Source organism: Macrobrachium nipponense, chromosome 24 (assembly GCF_015104395.2).
Source record: "Macrobrachium nipponense isolate FS-2020 chromosome 24, ASM1510439v2, whole genome shotgun sequence".
Classification (NCBI taxonomy): domain Eukaryota; kingdom Metazoa; phylum Arthropoda; class Malacostraca; order Decapoda; family Palaemonidae; genus Macrobrachium; species Macrobrachium nipponense.
The window spans coordinates 74,569,207-74,584,791 of NC_061091.1; the positions used below are offsets into that span (position 1 = coordinate 74,569,207).

The 15,585-nt window shown below is 49.1% G+C and overlaps 1 protein-coding gene across 1 annotated transcript in view; it reads left to right on the forward strand.

Moving 5' to 3' along the window:
• LOC135203529 (uncharacterized) overlaps positions 1–15,585 on the forward strand; it is a 160,118-nt gene that overhangs the window by 62,501 nt on the left and 82,032 nt on the right. The window contains exon 2 of the mRNA XM_064233264.1: positions 12,575–12,984. Coding sequence (XP_064089334.1) covers positions 12,595–12,984 — 390 coding nt within the window. The 5' untranslated portion in view covers positions 12,575–12,594. The remainder of the gene's footprint in view (positions 1–12,574; positions 12,985–15,585) is intronic.

Here is a 15,585-nt window from a genome sequence, read left to right on the forward strand (position 1 = left end):
TTTACGAAGAATATGTCCATGAGAAACATTTTAGCAGCAACTTATTGGAGGTGCAATTCAGTATTTGCATCCCACTATTTAAAGGATGTTAGAATAACATACGATAAATGTTTTGCTCTTGGACCTTATGTATCAGCGGATACTATGCTGGGAAATGGAGCAGACGCTGATCCTTAAATTTGTTTTTAATATTTTTAATAATTAGTTTTAATATTGTTGTTGAGTTGTGGGATGCTTGAAAGGATGTTCGGGGATGACTCCTTTCAATCTTAGTACTAACCCCAATGAGGATCAGGTGATCGGGATTAGTGTCGTGCTCTATGATTATGCCAATAGGCAAGGTGTTTTGTCATGTAAGTGGATAGGACCCCATTGACAAAGATCCTAAGGTTCTGAAGTGTAAGTGGGTGAGACCCCTGTAACAGACCATCAAGAACTCTTAGCATGAGGTCACTACCTCGCTGAGGCTCTTGAAGCGATACGGGCTCCTAGGCAGTAGCCATGAAGTCTTTCGCTAACACAGGTAGGAATCAAGGTTTTTAATTTTATTACTTACAACATATGTTGTTTCCTGTCTATTTCAGTAGATTAGCTGTCTCTTACCCTCCGCCAAAGGTGCCAATTAGCTAAGTATATATCTGACAGGTAAGTTGAATGCATAAAAATGTTATTGTCATGATACAATAAAGTTTTATGCATACTTACCTGGCAGATATATACGGTGTATGGCCCAACCGACCTTCCGAAGGAGACAGGTGGAAGAGAAAATCTGTCTTAGAAAACGGGAATGATTCCTATTCCTGCCACCAGCGGCGGGGCGGTAGATCACCTGACCTACCTGTAGAGTGTGCCGCGAAATTCGAATTTCTATCGGGGACGACGGAGTCTATAGCTAAGTATATATCTGCCAGGTAAGTATGCATAAAACTTTATTGTATCATGACAATAACATTTTTCTTCATGAGACTAGGAAGCTTTCTACCCAGACGATTAGGGGTTATAGAGCTATGTTGTCTTCAGTGTTCAGACATCGAGAATTAGACATTTCTAATAATCAAGACCTCTCAGACCTGATTCGTTCCTTTGATACATCCAAGAAAAAGGAGTCAAGAACAGTAGCTTGGAACCTGGATGCAGTTCTCAAATGGCTGATGTCTGACAAATTCGAACCGATCTCAGTTCTTTTAGAGATCTGACTGGAAAGACTTTTTCTTTGTGCTTTAGCATCGGCTAGAAGGATCAGTGAGCTGCATGCTTTTGATAAGAGAGTTGGGTTTGCTAAGGGAAATGCCATTTGCTCATCAATGCTGGGTTTTTTGGCTAAGAATGAAAATCCCTCTCATCCTTGGCCTCGTTCTTTCTCTATAAAGAACATTTCGGAGCTAGTGGGGCCTAATGAGCCTGAATGTCTTCTCTGCCCAGTGAGAGCACTTAGACATTATGTGCAAAGAACCAGAGGTATAAGAGGTAAAAGTGATAACCTGTGGTGCTCCGTGAATGATCCTTCTCGTCCTCTTTCTAAAAATGCGCGCTCCTTCTTTTTAAGGAATTTGATTACTGAGGCACACGAACAATGTCAGGACTCAGATATCAAAGTGATTAGAGTCAAAGCTCATGAAATAAGAGCAGTGGCTACGTCTATGGCGTTTAGACGTAACCTGTCTTTAAAAGACATTATTAAATCGACATATTGGAGAAGCAATTCTGTCTTCGCATCTCATTATCTGAGAGATTTGCAAACCACATATGAAAATTGCAGTACATTGGGGCCATTCGTTGTGACTGACACGGTATTGGGTGAGGGAGAGAAGGACGACTCCCATCCTCACTAACTTTTCGCCTTGATTGTGGTTTTTTGTTTTAAGGTTGTTTGAAGATACATGGGGTTTTTTGAGTATCTTTCAGTCTTTTAATGTCTTGGTGTATTTTTTAACCGGGTGTGGTGATCCCTCGTTTCTTTGGTTTTTTGTGCTTTGTACTGCGCCCTGAGCAGGGGCATTATAGTCTTGTCCGTTATGGTCACGTCTTCAATGACAAGTACTTATTATTGTGTCTGGCACACGGATCCATATATCCTGTCGGTACAATAAAGGCCAGCAGACTACAGAGGCAGTAACCACTGAGTCAGCGGTCTTTAAAGGTAAGGAACCTATATTTTCGGATAATTCCAACATTTTTCCGATACGTAATACAAACCCTCGGTCCTTTAACAATAGGAAGGTAACTAGCGGCAGCTGGGACGGTCGTAAGCTTCGAACAAGGGGAGAACGGTAGTTAACTGCTTGTCCGATCGTGCGCGCCCCGCCCGCCGCACACCCGAGAGGTGAAGAACCACTTTTGCTTTCGGCCGCGGGTGTGAAGGACGTGTTCGTCATCGCTCTCTGCCCGCTTCATCGTCGTATGCTGTGTTTATATTGTGTTTTCTACTAATGGTTTGTTTGACTTGAAAATGAAACTGTAAGTACACTGTTTTCATTTTCATTACTTAATTATGAGCCAACATGGAGCTATCGCCTTAGATGCGGCGATTTCCGCTCTTTTCATGAAATTGATACCCTTGAATTATGTCTCGGTGCCGAGGGCGGGCGCGCTCGCGCCGAGTCATGTATTTTGGGCGAAAGTGTGTAATTGGAAGATGTAAGTACTCTTTTCATTATATTTTGCCCTGTGCGTTCGTTGCCGAGAGCGTGATTGCGCTCGGCACGAGCCTCTTATTTTTATGGATAGAATGCATGAAAGTGGATTCGCAATGCAGTATTCTTTTCATTTTCATTTATTAATTGCATCAAATTTAATTTTGGAAATTTCCGCTCTTAGGGAATTGATCCTTACATTGATTTTCTGTGAAAGTTGGAAAATCGCAAGTGCAGTATTGTTTTCATTTTCATATATTTTATGATAGCTCATATTATTATGGATCAATTTCCGCTCTTACCCGGGAATTGATCCTTACTTTTTCTGGAAAGAAGTTCTATGACAGTGAATCGCAAGTGCAGTATCTGTTTCAGTTCATATTACTTTCACTGCTGTATTTTCGTGCGTAGGAGCGAAGGTCTGCCAGGAGTCGTCGGAAAGCTCTCCGCGACTCCCTTGGTATCCGATTCTTCGTCTTCTTTCCTGACCCCCGCTCAGCTTCCTCGTTGTATTTTGTATTTGGGGTCTTCCTTGCGTTCGGGGTGGGGCATGTCTCCCCCCCGTGCGTGAGGGCCCCACCCCTCTTACTCAATCTGTCTGTGCTACCGCAGGTGCTACATCCGTGGGAGACTACCTTGGACAGGTATGGACCACCCTGCGGCTGCATGGCGTGCTAGCATCCACGATCTGCTGCAGCGTCTAGCGAGGTCTGGGGCGTGACCTTTGGCACGGTCTACACTACAACCTCCATGGCCGCTTATGCTTCTTCCCCCCGCTGGTCTACACTCCTCATGCTGTGTCGGTGACGCCGTCTGCCGCTACTAGGGCCGGTCGCCGCCATACCGAGGGGGTGTATGCCGCCGCCGCCTGTGTTTTCTTGTTGCCTGCCCCAGACTTCCGCTGTTCCAGCAGCTCGCTCCTCGACCGGCCTCCAGTACCCAGATTCCCGCTGGCTGCCGATGATTCTACGAGGCGATGCTGGACCTGCCGTACCTGCCGCTGATGTGGTTCCCGCTACTGGCTTGGCTGTCCCTTCTGTGTTTACCGCTGCTTGCTGTTCCTGCCGCTCCTGAGCTGGTTGCTGTTCCTGCCGTCGCTCCTGTCGTGGTTCCTGCGCCTGTCCATGCTGGTCCTGCCCATGGTGTGTCTTCCCCAGTCCCAGGTCCTTCCGGACAGGTGCAGTCGGGCCGTGTTGCTTTGGCAATAGGCCCGACTCCGGCCTGGATGGAGGACCTGACGACTGTCCTGCGTGAGCTGACGAAGAAGAGGAAGAAGAAGAGGAAGGTGTCATCTCGTCTTCATCGTCTGCTGCTGCTCTTCCCCTTCGACTTCTAAGGCCCATAAGCGAAGAAGAAGAAGGCTGCCTGCCCCCCCTAAGAAGTCTCCTTCGGGAACTTCTAAGGGCCCGTTCCACCCCGGTGGGACGGGGGCGGTCCTTTCTGCTGGTCCTCCTGCTCCTTTCGGGAGCGGGGTTGCCCGTCTCCCCTTCCGTAAGGAAGAGATAGACGGGGACCAGAGGAGTATCGGTTAGCTCTGGTACTTCCTCGCCTGGTGCTAGCGGCGATGCCCGCTACGCCAGGTTCCGGCTCGGTCCTCTCGTTCGCGAGGGAGATCCCGAGTGTACGCTCTCCCTCGGGAGACCGTGCAGCCAAAGTTTCGGCGCCAGAGTTCGCTCGGCGCCAAGACCGCAGCACAGAGCAGAAGGCTGGTGAGAGCCGCTCAGGTGACCCTCTCGCAGGCCAGCGGCCGCTCTCGCAGCGACCAGCTGGTACAGGTGCCCCCCTAAGAGACTCCTTCGGGAACTTCTAAGGGCTCGTTCCATGCCGTGGGACGGGGGGGTTCTTCTGCCGGTCCTCCTGCTCTTTCGGGAACAGGGTCCGTCTCCTCTTCCACAAGGAAGAAGAAGACGGGGACCAGAGGCGTACCGACTACCACCGGTACTTCCTCGCCTGGTGTTTGCGGCGCTGCCGCTACGCCAGGTTCCGGCTCGGTCTCTTGTTCGCGAGAAATTCCGAGTATACGATCTCCTGCGGGAGAGCGTATAGCCAAAATTTTGGCGCCAGAGTTCGCTCGGCGCCAGGACCGCGGCACGGAGCAGAAGCTGGTGAGAGCCGCTCATGTGACTCTCGCCAGTCCAGCGGCCGCTTTTGCAGCGACCAGCTGGTAACCCTGGTAGACGTGACGGTCTCTGACCAGCCACGGGCTGAGGCTGGGAGTAGGTCCCCCCGACCATCGGTACCAGCCTTGGCTGGTACCAGCGGTTTGACGCGCCTTGAGGACGCTCACCGGTCTCACCGCGAAAACGAGCTCTGCAAGTCACCTGACCGCCGCTCCCACAGGGACCGCGTGGATAGGGCGAACAGCACCAGCTCATCTGACACACGGGACCGGGGTCGACGTGCTCAGTCGAGCCGCTCGCCACAGGTGAGCAGCACGGCCAGGCCTGCAGATCGATCCCCCCCCACCGCGGGTTGGTGATCGGCTACAGCCCCCCACGTACGCTGGTCCTGCCAGCGAGCGGGGGGGGGGAGCGTCAGGTCTCTCTCCACTACCTTAAACTTCCTCGGGGTACGCCGGGAAGAGCGAGGTAGCTAGGAGTGATCGTGAGAGGTGCGCCGCTCACGATCCCGTCACGACGCCGCACGTGCCAAGTATGGTCTTAGGACCAGCCAGGACGTACGCGCAAGTGATTGGAGGCGACCGTCAGGGGGGGGGGGCGTAGCGTCAGGTCTGTCTCTCCGATACCTTCAACTTCCTCGGCATACGCCAGGAAGAGCGAGGTATATAGGAGTGATTCGTGAGAGATGCGCCCCTCACGATCCCGTCACGACGCCGCACGTGCCAGGTAAGGTCTTAGGACCAGCCCAGGACGTACGCGCAAGTGATTGGAGGCAACCGTCAGGGATCTGTTGCTGGTCCTTCTTCTGAAGGAGGAGGGTCTTGGGAGCTGCTCTTGTTGGAGGGACTGGACGGTCCTACTCCTCAAGACGCTGTAATTCCGAGATTCAGAGTAACTTTGCCCAGGTTATTGCACTCATTCGTCAGCACAACGACGCCTGGGGAAAGGATCGCCGCTCACGGCTCAAGTCGTTCTCGAGCCCGAGTAGGGAACCAGACTGACGGTGGCTTGCCGCGATAAGAGCTTCTCGACTCGGTTTCTGAACCAGGAGAGCCTCTCGTCTCCGGACGAGAAGGCTCGCTCAGGTCTAGCCGCTCGGGCAAGCTACTTCCCCTCCTCTTGCCGCGACAGCGGCGTTTTTTTTTTTTCGGAGTATTGCAGCTCTTCTTCTTCTTCTTCTTCTTCTTCTTCTTCTTCTTCTTCTTCTTCTTCTTCCCCCCCCGTCCTCCTGAGAGGTTTCGATCTCGACGAGGACTGGAATGAGTCAGAGGACGGTTTTGGCTCTCCTGTCAGGTGTCGATCAGCCCCACCCAGACGAAGTTCACAGTGGTGGCAGATGCTTACCTACAGCACGAGTTTGTGACCCTCCTCGGGGGGGGGGAGGAAGGCCATCGCCGCAAGGTGATGGCTGCTCCTACTCTCGTCTCCAATGCTAGTGCCGCTGGAAGGGCGAGCAATATCCCTTTCCTTCCCCATTCCCTCTCTCCTTACGGCTACGAGGGAAAGGGGTAGGATCCTACAGACTTCTCTGTAGGATCCCACGATTGGGGACTGCGCTATCGGGGGGACCTTTGGGTCCTACCTGACGTAACCCCGGTCGTGGAGGAGGGACCCTGCACCATCTCCGATTTCTACGGGAATCGAGAGGACAACCAACCGATATTCGTTTAACGAATCCGGTGGGGGTTTCACCGGGCGCTTAGAATTCTGCAGAATTTCTAGCACACATGGCGAGACCACTGTCCAAGGGAGTTAGACGAGTATTCCCGATAATTGTTAACACGATAATCGGGGATCTCGCCGAATGCTCGAATTCCTGGAGTTCTTAGCGTTGGAAGAAGACTGTCGCCGAAGGAAGATATCTCACAGTGGCGGCCAGCCCTGGATTAGAGAGAACGGACGGGAATATCCAGTTTGGCTTGAACTATCGTCTTCGGTATTCTGTTCACCATTGAAGCTTTCCTTCGGGGAAGACTTCTCCTTCTCTCTCTTTCTTAGAGATCGAAGGCGGTCGATCTCCAATCCTTATTTTGTTTTCTTGAAGAAAGAATTTAAGATGGAGATCGTTGTTCAGAATCCTACAAATATACTATGTATATTAACCTCGCGACATGATTCTGCTAAGCAGTTGAATGGTCCGAGGGGTAGGCGCATATCCTGGTTATTCTACGGATTGCGACTTAGACGAGCAAGTATTCTAATTGAACTGCAACTCGGGGTTGCCTGCAACCTCCCAGGAGTTTTCCAGTTTCATTTCAATTTTATATACTTATGGTGTTGTCACAACAACACCATTTAACGCTTTTTATATTTACCACAGAAATTAGTTTCGCATAAATATAATTGCTCGAGCATATCTTTTTATGCTCGGTGGTTCTAGCCGAACGCATTCCTTCGTGGAAAGGATTACTTGGCAACTCAGGATGACGAGTCAGCGACAGCTACTGCGTATTGAATTGCCCGAGGCATTTCAGTACCAGCTGCCGCTTCGAGATGGACGGTTGGTTATGTCTTTCTCACCTGCTTTGATTGAATAGCAACCGTTATCTCTGCCCAACAATCACGGACTTAAGTCTCTGATTAACGGGGATTCTCGCATACATGAATGACCATCTACTGCTGTGACACTAGTATTCATCGTCTTCGGTATTGCGAGAATTTAAAACAGATATCTATTCGACTCTCATCTTTCTGTTTACCGCACGGTAACAGAATTCTGTAATAGTCTCTTGCTGCATCGTATCACGATAATGCGAATTGATTTTTGCAGAATCTGAGTTTGTCCTCAAAATATCTTGTATTCGGAGGTGTGCAATTGTTCATTGTTCACCCCCCCGGATTAGCAGATGTATTGAAAGACATCGCCTACTCCCACACCTGCCAGCTCTAAACTGCCAAATGTTCAGAGCCCATGAGAAGCAGTTCTTCAGGCGGCTCTCCCCTGTGTTTTCATTACTGAAGAACGCCCCGCTTTCATTGCACACCGGACAGCAATGAAATAGCGGTTAGCGTTTTCAGTCATTTGTAAGCACAGGTTTAGAATCTTGAGATTCCTTCTCTCGATTCAGCTGGAAGACGTAGGTTGCATTCATTGCCTACCTTCGTCTTCAACGTCACATAGTGTTGTTTCTCCTTAAGCTGAGATTCAACGTCTATGAGATTTTCTTGCCATCAGGGACCTCGGTCTTTTGAAGGCAATTGACTTTCGCCTTTTGAGCTTATGCATTAAGAGAATCATCACCGCGCCGTCCGGCAATCAGTGACTAACAAATATATTATTTGTTTGGTCTCTCAGCATAACTCTTTAAAGGGCGAAGGTCACGTGACTTACCCGGATGCTTGGACAACTTGCCTCACTACCGATTCCGAACCAGTCAGTCGGCGCTGTTAGAGCGCCGAGTCAGTTTACGAACTATGCTGTGGACTTAGTTCGGTTGTTCCAGAACAATCATTACTTCGTCTTAATAGCTTGTCAGTATGAGTACTGTACATAACCAAAGTCGAGAAGAGGGATAGGTCATACGACTATTCCCTTCTTTTTTCGTCTTAGGTAACTGCATGACTTCTCTTGCGAAGTCAAGGCACAAGGGGATGGGGATTTGTGATGCTCGATTTCGTACCAATCTTCGTAGCGAAGACTCAGAACCCTTCGGTAACTGACGATTGGTTCGAGTCCTTCACAATACCCTCCCTAATGGACTTCACCGCCTCCGATACGAAGGCTATGCTGCTTTGTCCTGTGAAGGCGCGACGGAGCTGTCTGAAGAAACTCGACACCCCAGGATGAGTGTGGACGCCGCTTCATCATTCTCTCGCGTTCCGCAAGAACTTCTCCGTGGCGCAGGTAGTGAAGGCAGGGGCCTGGTCCAACCGGACCGCATGCACCTCCTTCTACCTTCGGGATATTGCCCACAGGTCCTTAGATCTTTTTTCCTTGGGAACCGTGGTGGTTGCTCAACACGTTGTGTAGTTAACCCGACCCTCGCAGGCTGAACAGCATCGAGTCCTGGTGTGATCGTAAGAATGGATGAGTGAATGAGAGTGTGACTGGCTCCTCTTCCCATCTTTTTCTCCCCTCTACCTCTGGGTAGAGGGACACGGTCGTCACCCTGCTGGGTAAGGACGAGATGCAGGTGAGCTACTCAATAGAGCACCATCCTATCCCTTTCAGTAGGGATAGGAGTGATATCCACCACTTCCTCCAACAAGGGGGAGGAAGTGGATGCCAACTTGAGACAAACCCATCATTTTATGATTGTCTCTTGCAAACAGGAACAAGTTCTTGCTTGCTGGTACGAAGAGATACGCTTGCCTCTCTCCTAGTACTTGGCCCAGAGGTCTGACCATTGATCCGCGGTGCACACCCCGATCATCGGACAGAGGTTTGGATCCCTCCCTTGCTCTTACGACCAGGGAGGCACTCCAGGGTTGGACAAACACCAGTCTGTTCACCAAAAAGACTCAGACTCCTCCCACCAATAAGTGAGTCTTCCTATTGTTAAAGGACCGAGGGTTTGTATTACGTATCGGAACAAATGACAATTTGTCGAAAATTGCATTTTTCCTAACTATACAAACCTGAGGTCCTTTACATATAGTCCCACCTCATGCCACCCCTCACTGCAACTTTTTTTGCATGGGCCTAAAGCAAAAGTGATTCTTCACCTCTCGGGCGCGCGCACGATCGGACAAGCAGTTAACTACCGTTCTCCCCTTGTTCGAAGCTTACGACCATCCCAGCTAGTTACCTTCCTATTGTTAAAGGACCTCAGGTTTGTATAGTTAGGAAAAATGCAATTTTCGACAAACTGTCATTTTGTTATTTTAGCTGCCATTGTCCCACCACCTAAATGTGCCAATCAGCTATATGTAACCACCGGGGAAGTTGTATAAGTGAAAATGACATTTTTATAATAATATAAAGTTTCATTTATACTTACCCGGTGGTTACATAACGAAGCCCGCCCTCCCCCCCTCATATGGACAGGTAGGCATGAAACTTCTGATATTGCTGGAATGGTTCCTGGTACCCGGTAGAGGGCGGGAGTAGAGGGATCACCTGTCAAACCATTAGCGCTGCCGTGACGTCAGGAGACGACAGCTACATGTAACCACCTGGTAAGTACAGTACCAGTCATAATACTTTGCGTGGTAGGGAAGATGGAAGAAGAAAAAGAGTACAACAAACTAAAAATATTCAGGAAAAATCAATTATTAAAGCAACCATCATAAAATTTGGAATGAATAATCACCAACTCCTGCCCTAGTACTTGATAGGCATGCCACAATGTTTACGGACTTTCTGGAGTGTCCTTTGCATTGAATCTGAAAACCGCTGCAGGAGGGACTTGTACAGATCGTCCCAAGTGCGTTTCAAACTTTGTGCTGCAAGATGTGTCCACATTCAGTAACTTTCTTTTTATGATTGCTTAATGATTGAATTGGCTGGGGAATTCCCTGGCTAGTCATGGGTATATTCAATTCCAGAAACTCTAAGCCACAAAGTATTCTGTTTGGCAGCATGGTCCCCAGTGCATGAATCTTAATCCAATGCCATTGAAAATCAGCCATTGAAACAAAACAAAATTCGGCTGAGTGAAATTGACTAATTGGGAACTTAACTAGAGCTAGTGGCTCACTCACAGAAAGTTTAACTCTGTGTAAGAGCTCTTCAGTAACCTGTTGGATGTTGCGACAGTTGGATGTCGAATTCTTTTCTTGTGCTCTGCCATAGCCATTGCTAACATTATTTTGTGTGGTTGAGTGAGTGTGGTTGTATTAAAAATGTCTAACCGTATACTTCCATTGAGATATCGTGTGAGAGTGATACAACTTTACGAGGAAGGCCTTAAAACTGGTGTAATTAGCCAAAAAAATTGGCGTGAAACAACAGACTGTCCAAATACTCTGAAAACTTTTTGTGAATCGAGAGGGAAAGAAGTACCCAAGGCTAGGACCAGCACTGGGAGGCCCCCTATTATTAGTAAGAGGGAGTTAAGAGTTCTCGCCAAGAACATTGAGACCTCAATGTTCCTGGCGAGAACTCTTAACCCCTTCTTACTAATAATAGGGGGCCTCCCAGTGCTGGTCCTAGCCTTGGGTACTTCTTTCCCTCTCGATTCACAAAAAGTTTTCAGAGTATTTGGACAGTCTGTTGTTTCACGCCAATTTTTTTGGCTAATTACACCAGTTTTAAGGCCTTCCTCGTAAAGTTGTGTCACTCTCACACGATATCTCAATGGAAGTATACTGTTAGACATTTTTAATACAACCACACTCACTCAACCACACAAAATAATGTTAGCAATGGCTATGGCAGAGCACAAGAAAAGAATTCGACATCCAACTGTCGCAACATCCAACAGGTTACTGAAGAGCTCTTACACAGAGTTACACTTTCTGTGAGTGAGCCACTAGCTCTAGTTAAGTTCCCAATTAGTCAATTTCACTCAGCCGAATTTTGTTTTGTTTCAATGGCTGATTTTCAATGGCATTGGATTAAGATTCATGCACTGGGGATCATGCTGCCAAACAGAATACTTTGTGGCTTAGAGTTTCTGGAATTGAATATATCCACGACTAGCCAGGGAATTCCCCAGCCATTTCAATCATTAAGCAATCATAAAAAGAAAGTTACCGAATGTGGACACATCTTGCAGCGCAAAGTTTGAAACGTGCTTGGGACAATCTGTACGAGTCCCTCCTGCAGTGGTTTTCAGATTCAATGCTAAGGACACTCCAGAAAGTCCGTAAACGTTGTGGCATGCCTATCAAGTACTAGGGCAGGAGTTGGTGATTATTCATGCCAAATTTTATGATGGTGGCTTTAATAATGGATTTTTCCTGAATATTTTTAGTTTGTTGTACTCTTTTTCTTCTTCCATCTTCCCTGCCACATAAGTGAAACTTTATATTATTATAAAAATGTCACTTTTAAGAGGTACGCTAGCCTCCCTCTTATTACTTGGGTCCAGAGGTATGACCATTGATCCTGTGGTACATACCCCGATCAATTGGGCAGAGGCTAGGATCCCTCCCTCTGCTCTTACGACCAGGGATGGAATCCAAGGTTGGGCGAACACCAGTCTGTTCTTAAGACTCAGATTCCTCCCACCAAGAAGTGGGTCTTCCTTTTGTAAAAGGACCGATGGTTTGTATTACGTATCGGAACAAATGGCAATTTGTAGAAAATTGCATTTTTCCTAACTACAAACCTGAGGTCCTTTACATATACGTAGTCCCACCTCATGCCACCCCTCACTCTGCGTTTTTCCTGAGCCTAAGACAAAAGTGATTCTTCACCTCTCAGTCGCGCGGCGCGCGCACTGTCGGACAAGCAGTTAACTATACTGAACTCCCTTGTTCAAAGCTTACGACCGTTCCAGCTGCTGTTAGTTACCTTCCTATTGTAAAAGGACCTCAGGTTTGTATAGTTAGGAAAAATGCAATTTTCAACATTGCCATTTTTGGTTCCTTTTTTGTCATTGTCTGTTCTTTTATGTGCGCCCATTATTATGGTGATGGATATTTATATTAATAAAAATATTGTTTTCAGAAGTATTCTTTATCCTTATATACCACTACTATATATATAGTACTAGATATATTTTGCACCTGTACAAGTGTCATTTTCCATATAGACAAACTAGGATTTTGCATGATCATTCTCTTCATTGATTAGTTGATGATTAAAGAAACTTGATGGACCATTCTGGTGCCAGCAAAAGCCTACAAGAGGCAAAACCATAAAGTTGAAATGATTGATATTCTGGAGGAATGACTGCTCGTTATCACTTCATTATTCAAGCCTTCATTTTTCAGGAGAGAAGGGAACCCTTGCGATGGCTAAGAATAAGGGAATGAGAGAACGAACAGGGCAGGCGTCTTCCTCAGTCAAAAAGAGTCGCAGACAACAGAGAAAAAGCTCCTTGCGACCGAAGTCAAAGGTACCTCCAGATTTGAAGGACCTTGAAAGCACCATTTCTGTCAGATCGTCTAGCATCAAAAAGAGCATATTAAAAGTCCAAGTACCAGTTCCAAAACAATTTATTATTCATAAAATAGCTAGCACATCTGCCTGTTCACGTAGCATGGAAGAAATATTGAGTGTCCAAGTTCCAGTTCCGAAAGAGATTGTTAAGCATTTAAGAAAGACCACCTCGGATACTGAGCCTCTGTTACCTCCAGTTCTCCCATCGAATGGCACCAAAAAGGATTCTCGTGAAGGCCAGGTAGGTGATACTAATTAATCTGGTTATGCTTAGAATTTAGTTTGTTCTGATACGCAGTACAAACCGTCGGTCCTTTAACAATAGAAATATAACTTGCGGCAGCTGGAACCAGTCGTAAGCTTCGAACAAGGGAGTTCGGTAGTTAACTGCTTGTCCGACAGTCAGCGCACCACGCGACTGGGAGGTGAAGAATCACTTTGCTTTCGGCTCCGCTGGGTGACAGATGTGTTCTCCACTTCTCTCTGCCCACCATCGTCGCATGCTTCGTACTTCAAACTTTGGTTTGCCTTCTCTTGCTAGTGTATTTGTGTGAAAATCCTGTAAGTACTTGTGACTTTTGTATTTTCATTTAATTATGGATTCTCGTGAGCTGGAGAGTTCCCCATGCCTCCCCCATCAGCCGCAGATGCCCTGGTGTGGAGGGCCATAAGTGTGGGGCCTTCTGCTCCTTTCCTGAAGTTGACCCTCATGATTTATGTGCTCGGTGTCAGGGGCGCGAATGCTCTCACAACAAGCCCTGTGATATTTGTTGTGTGTGGTTGGAGGAGCAGTGGGCGCGATTTGAGGGGAGGAGGAAGCGACGTAAGCCTTCCAGGGAGTCATCGGAAAGTTTTCCGGCTACTCCCCTGGTCTCAGACACGTCGTCGTCTTTCCTCCCTCCATCTCAACTCTCGCGTATGGCTCCTTCCCCTTCGGGGAGGGGGTGGGGTTTCTCGCTCCTCCTCTTCGCCCGATCCGTTGAGCGTGGAGGAGGAGGGCGAGATACCCCGACATTCAGTTGTACTCGGGGTCTTCTGTTCGCTCGGGGTGGGACTTGTCCTCCCCCCCCCCAGCGAGGGGGAACCCCCCTACTAACCCGACCTTTGCTTCCTCAGGTGTGCCTGCCGCGGGTGACGACCTCGGCCAGGTTTGGTTGTCGCTGGGTCTCCAGGGGACACAAGGTGTTCGGGGGCTGCTGCATCACCTGGCGAGTGGCTCTGCTCCAGTAACACACGGCCCGGTAACCACGTCTACCACCACTGTCTCAACCCCGGGGTATGCCGCCCCTCCTCACCTGGTGTACACTCAACATGTAACCATGTTAACACCTTCAGCTGCTGTCCAGGCGCTGCTTCCAGGTATTCCGAGGAGGGTTGTGACTCTGCCGCCCGGGTTCGCCGCTCTCGCCTCAGCCCCCGACTTCCGGTGCCACAAGAGCTCGCCCCTGGACCTGCCTCCAGTACCCAGGATGTCGCTGGCGTACCTGCCGTACCTGGACCAACCCCTGTCGACGTCATTCCTGCCCATGGTGTTGCTGCTCCAGTCGCGGGTCCTTCTGGACAGGTGCCGCCGGGCCGTGTTGCTTTGGCAATTGCCCTGGCTCCGTCCTGGATGGAGGACCTGACGACTGTCCTGAGGAAGCTGACGAAGAAGAGGAGGAAGGTGGTGTCGTTGTCTTCATCGTCGTCTTCATCATCGTCTGCTGCCGCCTCTTCCCCTTCGACTTCCAAGGCTTCACAGCCGGACCCATGGGCAGCTGCAGAGGACTCTTCCCCCATTTCTGCCCGATTCGCAAGGTGATCAGCCGAGTGCTGGTCACCCCGAATCTCCGGATGATCCTGGTGGCTCCCAAAAGGCCCTAGGCCATTTGGTACCCGGACCTGCTGGCTTTGCTTGCAGAAGCGCCAAAAGAGATTCCCCCTTGGCACAAACTTCTCGTCCAGCCATACGTAGAACGGTACCACCAGACAGTCCAGTCTCTACATCTTCACGGCTGGCTGTTATCCACCATCTCTTGCGAGCGAGAGGCTTTTCTCGCCGAGCAGCAACAGAGATGGCTGGGTACCTCAGACAGTCCTCTGCAGCTGTGTACCAGGGAAAGTGGGCCGTCTTCTGTGGTTGGTGTCGTAGACGGGGTCTATCTCCTCTCAGAGCCACTCTTCAGCAGGTAGCGGATTTCCTTGTATTTCTTCGCCGAGACAAGCTCCTCTCTGTCCCCTCAGTCAAAGGATACTGAGCCGCCCTGGCCCTAGTCCTGAAACTGAGGGGAGTGGATATCTCGAATTCGTTAGAGATCTCCCTGCTTATGAGGAGCTTTGAGAGGTCTTGCCCACCCAGGGAACTCAGGCCCCCAGGGTGGGATGTGACTTTCGTCTTTAGGAGTCTGACTCGAAGTCCCTTCGAGCCACTCTAATAGTTGTCAGACAGGGATCTGACCCTCAAGACCCTCTTCTTGCTGGCCCTGGCATTGGCAAAGAGAGTAGGGGAACTGCATGGTCTTTCCTTCAACGTCAAGCACTCCAGGGGATGGGGATCTGTGACGCTCGATTTCGTCCCGAACTTCGTAGCGAAGACTCAGAAGCCTTCGGTCCCTGACGATCCATTCGAGTCTTTCACAATCCCTTCCCTAATGGAATTCACCGACAACGATGCAGATGAGATGCTGCTTTGTCCTGTGAGGGCGCTATGGCGCTATCTGAAGAGAACTCGGCACTTCAGGCCTAAGTGTCGACGCCTCTTCGTTAGCACCGGGGTGACCAAGAAAGAAGTATCCAAGAACACTTTCTGTCTGCGTGAGGTGATCAGGAGGGCGTACAAAGCTGATGGTAGCGACGACATCCG